The sequence below is a fragment of the Mandrillus leucophaeus genome, unplaced genomic scaffold, assembly GCF_000951045.1.
Source record: "Mandrillus leucophaeus isolate KB7577 unplaced genomic scaffold, Mleu.le_1.0 Scaffold245, whole genome shotgun sequence".
NCBI classification, from domain to species: domain Eukaryota; kingdom Metazoa; phylum Chordata; class Mammalia; order Primates; family Cercopithecidae; genus Mandrillus; species Mandrillus leucophaeus.
In genome coordinates this window covers 485,541-493,069 of record NW_012102532.1, presented here as the reverse complement: position 1 = coordinate 493,069, position 7,529 = coordinate 485,541, and the positions used below count along the sequence as shown (strand labels likewise).

The 7,529-nt window shown below is 52.1% G+C and overlaps 1 protein-coding gene across 2 annotated transcripts in view; it reads left to right on the top strand.

The window, feature by feature from the left end:
• Positions 1–2,835, top strand: part of SCNN1A (sodium channel, non voltage gated 1 alpha subunit) — a 34,347-nt gene extending 31,512 nt beyond the window's left edge. For both annotated transcript variants that reach the window (XM_011982941.1, XM_011982942.1), the window contains 5 exons: positions 276–354; positions 464–521; positions 674–729; positions 877–952; positions 1,424–2,835. In XM_011982941.1, coding sequence (XP_011838331.1) covers positions 276–354; positions 464–521; positions 674–729; positions 877–952; positions 1,424–1,804 — 650 coding nt within the window. In that variant the 3' untranslated portion in view covers positions 1,805–2,835. The remainder of the gene's footprint in view (positions 1–275; positions 355–463; positions 522–673; positions 730–876; positions 953–1,423) is intronic.
• Positions 2,836–7,529: the final 4,694 nt, after the last annotated feature.

Genomic DNA, 7,529 nt, shown 5'->3' with positions numbered 1-7,529 from the left:
TAGCCAGGATAGTCTCGATCTCCTGACCTCGTGATCCACCCGCCTCGGCCTCCCAAAGTGCTGGGATTACAGGCTTGAGCCACCGCGCCCGGCCTGGCCTAACTTAATTTCTTAAACATTTGGTAGTTCTTGGTACTGCCACTCATAGGACATCATTATAATGCTAAATAATGCTCTCGTAAAGTGCGTACCCAGGGATCTTGGGAGACCTCTTGGGTGTGGGGTAGAGAAAGTTGAGGTGCCCTAGGAGAACAGGCATCTCTCTGTACCCACAGGCTACTGCTACTATAAGCTCCAGGCTGACTTCTCCTCAGACCACCTGGGCTGTTTCACCAAGTGCCGGAAGCCATGCAGGTTAGTGTCCCCTTCCCCGGGTGCAGGTTGGGTAGAATACAGGTTACCCAGCCAAGCCTTCGAGTGGGAGAGCTCTGCCCCAACACTGAACACCTTTCTCCATCCCCAGTGTGACCAGCTACCAGCTCTCGGCTGGTTACTCACGATGGCCCTCGGTGACATCCCAGGTAGGGTGTGGGGAAGCGACGGGTGGGGGATGTGTATGCCCGTGTAATGCTGTGGCCTTCTCTGGGTATTTTGTGTATGAGTGTGTTTGACACAACCTATCCCTGTAAGCCTGAAGCGTATGGACCTTGATGACAGCCCCATTCTTTCCTAGGAATGGGTCTTCGAGATGCTATTGCGACAGAACAACTACACCATCAACAACAAGAGGTGAGTCCTGCCCTGGTCCCGGCCACAAGAAAGGAATCTTTGGGAGGGAAAATAGACCTAGGAAGAGGGATTGATATGGTTGATTAGAGGAAGGTCCAGGAAGTTCATCCTCTACCATTTCTTCCCACCCTCTGCCCCACACCTAAGAAATGGAGTGGCCAAAGTCAACATCTTCTTCAAGGAGCTGAACTACAAAACCAATTCTGAGTCTCCCTCTGTCACGGTAGGTCGTGCCTGGATGGAGCCTGTGATGTTCTGAGGGTCTTACTTAGCAGGGCAGCTGTCAGGGAAAACCAAAAGGTTGTCTGTGGGCCAGAAGGCTCTGGGTCTCAAAGGCGGGGGACCAAAGAAGAGGGTCAAGGGAGAGGTCAGGCAGGTTGGAAGAAGAAGCTCGGCCGGGGCATAAGGTCTCTGGGGGTGGTGGGAGGGACAGGCATGCTAGATGCTGAGGTGAAGGCGCTTGAGCCATGCCCCCATTTCAGCTGCCCCTGACTGTGGGCCAGTTGCCAGTTTTCTCTGGGTGACGCTGGCCAGGAGCAGAGACAAGGAGCCCAGGGGGCTGCTGAGAGGCCGACAGGACTCAGGGGTCCTCGGGGATGAAGGGAGACAGCTTGGTGAGGAGGAATGGGGGCTCCTCTGCCAGAGTCCATCCAGAACCCTCTGTCCCATCGTCAATGTACCTCTTCTCTCACAGATGGTCACCCTCCTGTCCAACCTGGGCAGCCAGTGGAGCCTGTGGTTCGGCTCCTCAGTGCTGTCTGTGGTGGAGATGGCTGAGCTCATCTTTGACCTGCTGGTCATCACATTCCTCCTGCTTCTCCGAAGGTTCCGAAGCCGATACTGGTCTCCAGGCCGAGGGGACAGGGGTGCTCAGGAGGTGGCCTCCACCCAGGCATCCTCCCCGCCTTCCCACTTCTGCCCCCACCCCACATCTCTGTACTTGTCCCAGCTAGGCCCTGCTCCCTCCCCAGCCTTGACAGCCCCTCCCCCTGCCTATGCCACCCTGGGCCCCTGCCCATCTCCAGGGGGCTCCGCAGGGGCCAGCTCCACTGCCTATCCTCTGGGGGGGCCCTGAGAGAGAAGGAGAGGTTCCTCGCACCAAGGCAGATGCTCCCCTGGTGGGAGGGTGCTGCCCTTGGCAAGATTGAAGGATGTGCAGGGCTTCCTCTCAGAGCCGCCCAAACTGCCTTTGATGTGTGGAGGGGAAGCGAGATGGGTAAGGGGCTCAGGAAGTTGTTCCAAGAACAGTGGCCAATGAAGCTGTCCAGAAGTGCCTTGGCTCCGGCTCTGTACCCCTTGGTACTGCCTCTGAACACTCTGGTTTCCCCACCCAACTGCAGCTAAGTCTCCTTTTCCCTTGGATCAGCCAAGCCAAACTTGGAGCTTTGACAAGGAACTTTCCTAAGAAATGGCTGATGACCAGGACAAAACACAACCAAGGGTACACACAGGCATGCACGGGTTTCCTGCCTGGCGACAGCTGAAGCCAGCCCCTGACTGACCTGGCCACACTGCTCTCCAGTAACACAGATGTCTGCTCCTCATCTTGAACTTGGGTGGGAAACCCCACCCAAAAGCCCCCTTTATTACTTAGGCAATTCCCCTTCCCTGACTCCCGAGAGCCAGGGCCGGAGCAGACCCATGTAAGTAAAGGCAGCTCCAGGGCTCCTCTAGGCTCATACCCGTGCCCTCACAGAGCCATGCTCCAGCGCTTCTGTCCTGTGTCTTTTGTCCCTCTACATGTCTGCTCAAGATATTTCCTCAGCCTGAAAGCTTCCCCAGCCATCTGCCGGAGAACTCCTATGCATCCCTCAGAACCCTGCTCAGACACCATTACTTTTGTGAAGGCCTCTGCCACATCTTGTCGTCCCAAAAATTGATCACTCCCCTTTCTCCTGGGCTCCCGTAGCACACTATAACATCTGCTGGCGTGTTGCTGTTGCACCATACTTTCTTGTACGTTTGTGTCTGCCTCCCCAACTGGACTGTGAGGGCCTTGTGGCCAGGGACTGAGTCTTGCCCGTTTATGTATGCTTCGTGTCTAGCCCATCATCCTGCTTGAAGCAAGTAGGCAGATGCTCAATAAATGTTTGTTGCATAAAGGAATGTCTGGAGAGCTGGATGGGGCATCTTGAAGGGGGTAGGGAGTGGATACAAGTCACCACCCAAGCTTCTGGGTGGTCATGGGGCTGGGGGAGGGTACACACTCCCATGGCCCTTGATTGCACCACGGAAGTGATCGTTCTTCACAGGGTCTTAAGAGGGGCAAACGGTCTGGTGAATTCCTCCATGGTCATTGCTGAGCATCTGCTGTGTGCCTATGGGCGTTGCTGAGTGTCTGCTGTGTGCCCATGAGCGTCTTCCATGTTAGGGTGGAAGGGGGAAGACATGGTGCCGTCCCTTCAGGGGACCTACCTCACAGTGTTTGGGGAGACTTGCCCTCTCCAGTGTCTGAACCTCCTTTTCCTTCTCTCCTTTAGTCACCATCATCACTAACCTCCCCACCCCCGCCACCGCATTTGCTGAGTCCCACTTACCACCTGGAGGCAATGAACCGTCATCTGCCTGCCTCCCATCAGCTGCCTGGTGGTGGTGGAGGATGACGAGGCTCAGGCCAGTTTCTCCCGGAAATGCAAAGCCTTATGTGGTCTTATTGGTACATGATTGCAGAGAGGGGCACAAGGAATCCTCCCAGCTTTCGTAAAGGAGAGACTGAGCTCCAGGGAGGGGCTGAAGGATGTGCGAGTGGAATTCCAGCTCTCTGACCCTGGCTTCTCCCCCACGCCAGCATAAGACCTGGAATCCGGAAGTGACCCTTTCTCACCATCTTTGGGGATTCTGTCCCTGCCACCTTAGTCTCATTCATCTTAATTGCAGCCCTCCTGTTCTGAGGAGCCAAAGGGGGAAGACCTCGGGGAAGGAGGAGAAGGAGCTGGTGACGGGGATAGGAAGATAGACAGGGTCATGACCTAATACGGTGTGGCGACTGCTGACTTCCCTTTCCTAGACTTGAGCTGATGAAGGGGAAATGGTGTTGCTTCAGCATTCTCCTCCGTCAGAGCCCTCAGGTGCAGACTGCCCTTGTCTGCCCTCTCAGCCTCAGCCTCGGCCCGCCTGGGCCCCAGCGCCCTCTCCTCTGGCTGGGGCGGGAGGACCTGCCAGACACAGCCAGATGTATTACGGATGACTGTAGTCAGCTCCCCCAGACTCCTGCTTCTCTTGCCTCCTGCTTTTTTTTTCCCAGAGCTGTCTCCTTATCTCCATTCACTTGTCTATGGGTTACTCCTGGACCCTGGGGTTAGGAGTTGGAATCAAGCTGTTAGCGATAAAAGGGTTCAAGTTGACTCATTTTCCTTATCAGGCTTAGTAGTTGAAGTGACTTGCTGAACTTCATAATTCTTACAGAACTAACCATGAAGCCAGCCCCCTTTCTATGACTCACCCTGCCACCCTGTGACACATGGAGTCTGAATGGCAGGTCTGGGGCTAGAACCCACGTCACCTGGACTTGGAGTTCAGTGACCCTTTGGGTTAGGCATGTGCCTCTGTGTGTGTGTGTGTGTGTGTGTGTGTGTGTGTGTGTGCACGTGCACGCACCTATGTGTGTGGCATGGGGGAGGAAGGTCACTGCTCTCTGTAGCTGTTTTCTTCATCCTTTGCTCTACAAACCCAAACAGCCAATTCTGCCATCCCCAGTCTGCCCCTTTCCTGTTTCTCCATCTCCTCTGACCATGATTTTTTTCTATCCCTGGAGGGATGATGGTCTCATTCTCACCTCCTCCACAAAACGTGCTGGCTTTTCATATTCCTAGATCCACCCACTTCTCACCATCTTTTCTTTTTTTCTAAACAAAATTTTATTGAAAAATTTAATACAACATATGTCAAAGTTGTAAAGTCATTGAGTAAATAAGCATTTATCCTAAATATTGAACAATATTCTCCTTTTGTGGCAGGCTATGTGTCATGGCTTTGGCACTTTGTACAGACTATTAGAAATACCTTTTAATATTAAAAATAGGACATTGAGGCCGGGCGCGGATCCCAGCACTTTGGGAGGTTGAGGTGGGTGTTACCTGAAGTTAGGAGTTCAAGACTAGCCTAGCTAACATGGAGAAACCCCGTCTCTCCTAAATACAAAATATTAGCCGGGCGTGATGGCACATGCCTATAATCCCAGCTACTTGGGAGGCTGAGGCAGGAGAATTGCTTGAACCTGGGAGCTGGAGGTTGTAGTGAGCCAAGATTGCGCCACTGCACTTGGGCCTGGGCAACAAGAGCGAAACTCTATCAGAAAAAAAAGGCCGGGTGCAGTGGCTCACACCTGTAATCTCAGCACTTTGGGAAGTGGAGGCAGGTGGATCACAAGGTCAGGAGATCGAGACCATCCTGGCTAACATGGTGAAACCCCGTCTCTACTAAAAATACAAAGAAAACTTAGCCGCGCTGGGCACGGTGACTCAAGCCCATAATCCCAGCACTTTGGGAGGTCGAGGTGGGCGGATCACGAGGTCAGGAGATCAAGACCATCCTGGCTAACACGGTGAAACCCCGTCTCTACTAAAAATACAAAAAATTAGCCAGGGGACGTGGCAGGTGCCTGTAGTCCCAGCTACTCGGGAGGCTGACTGTCTCTTATACACATCTAGATGTGTATAAGAGACAGCCACACCACTGCACTTGGGCCTGGGCAACAAGAGTGACACTCTGTCAGAAAGAAAGAAAGAAAGAAAAGGAAGGAAGGAAGGAAGGAAAGCTGTCTCTTATACACATCTAGATGTGTATAAGAGACATAATCCCAGCTACTTGGGAGGCTGAGGCAGGAGAATTGCTTGAACCTGGGAGCTGGAGGTTGTAGTGAGCCAAGATTGCGCCACTGCACTTGGGCCTGGGCAACAAGAGCGAAACTCTATCTCAAAAAAAAAAAAAATAGGACGTTGAAGTTGGTTTCTTTTTTTGATACAGAGTCTCGCTCTGCCGGCCAGGCTGGAGTAAAGTGGCAGGATCTTGGCTCACTGCAACCTCTGCCTCCCGGGTTCAAGGAATTCTCCTGCCTCAGCCTCATGAGTAGCTGGGATTACAGGCACGGGCCACCATGCCTGGCTAATTTTTGCATTTTTAGTAGACACAGGGTTTCACCATGTTGGTCAGGTTGGTCTCGAACTCCTGACCTTGTGATTCGCCCGCCTCAACCTCCCAAAGTGCTGGGATTACAGGCATGAGCCACTGCGCTCTGCCTTTTTTTTTTTTTTTTTTGCCGCCCTCTCCCATACCACACTCCCCTGTATCACTTATCCTTCTGAAGTTGTTATTAATCATTAATACAACTAGCTGGGCATAGTGGTGTGCGATGGTAGTCTTAGCCACTCGGAAGGCTGAGGTGGGAGGCTAACTTGAGGCCAGGAGTTCTAGGTTAGGTGAGCTACGATTGTACCATTTGCACTTTAGCCTGGGTGACAGAGCAAGCTCCTGTTTCAAAAATAATAATAATAATTGCTACCACTTATTAAATGCTTAATATAAGGCAAACACTTGCTAAACACTTTATATGCTTGATTTAAGCATCAAGCCAGTTCTGTGAAGGGTACCAGCAAGTTTCCCATTTTTTAGATGAGCAGACTGAGGTTCTTCTCACTGCTTCATACTGGAAACTTGCACTTGATTCTAAGGCCCCTGCTTCTTCAAGAACTCCACTTTGGGTTTGCTTCTACTGTCCCCGGGGTCTACCTTTGTGATGATGGTGAGCTGCTTCCTTTCTGAATCCACTTTCAACCCTACAGTTCTCCAGAAGCTGGATGATGGGACGGAGTAAAGTCAGCTCCCCCAGCAGTGAGGGACACGGAAGCTCCATTCTCATCTACGGATCACAGAGGGGAAGCCAGGAAGAGCCAGGGGACGGTGGACTTGGGGCTGGGAGGTCATTTAAGAGGGAGAAGGGGTGAGAAGCTCTGATTTCAAGTTCCAAAGCCCTAGGGCCTCCCTCTTCTCTGTCTCCCTGCATTTCTAGCTGCCTCAGCAGCTGAAGGCCCTTGGGCGGGTGTAGGAAAGGTCATTGTACCAAGAAGATAGTTGGGTAAATGCTGTACCTTTGTTGTAGGATTCTCTTGGGAGATGTCTGCATCAATGGGGATGGCATAAAGTAGCCAGAGTCAGGATGTGGGGTCTGACTCAGTGACAGAAAAAGTGGCAGTGTGTCTCTCATAGCCAAAACAGCCCTTGGACCGGGAGTCAGGAGTCTGGGGTTCTCGGTTGGCTCTGCCTCCTGGCACACTGGGTTTCTGGACCTCAGTTTTCTCCTCTATAAAACCAGGGGGTTGGCCGGGCATGGTGGCTCACACCTGTAATCCTAGATCTTTGGGAGGCTGAGGTGGGCAGATCGCTTGGGCCCAGGAGTTCAAGACCAGTCTGTGTAACATGGCGAGACCCTGTCTCTACAAAAAGTACAAAAATTACCCGGGCATGGTGGTATGCACCTATAGTCCCAGCTACTTGGGAGGCTGAGGTGGGAGAATTACTTGAGCCTGGGAGGTCGAGGCTGCAGTGAGCTGTGATGGTACCACTGCACTCCAGCTTGGGAAACAGAGCGGACCCTCGAAACAAACACAAAAATGAAAAACAAGCAAATGAAGAAATAAAAAAAACCTAGGGGGTTGTAGTAGATGATCTCTAAGGTTAGTTATAATTGAGGTATTGGAATATTTAGGAAAGAGCACTGGGAATATACTAGGAACACCTGATGGAGATATCTTTATTTCCACGGCAGCTTCGTGGATATGTCTCATTGATGCTCATGGTATCAC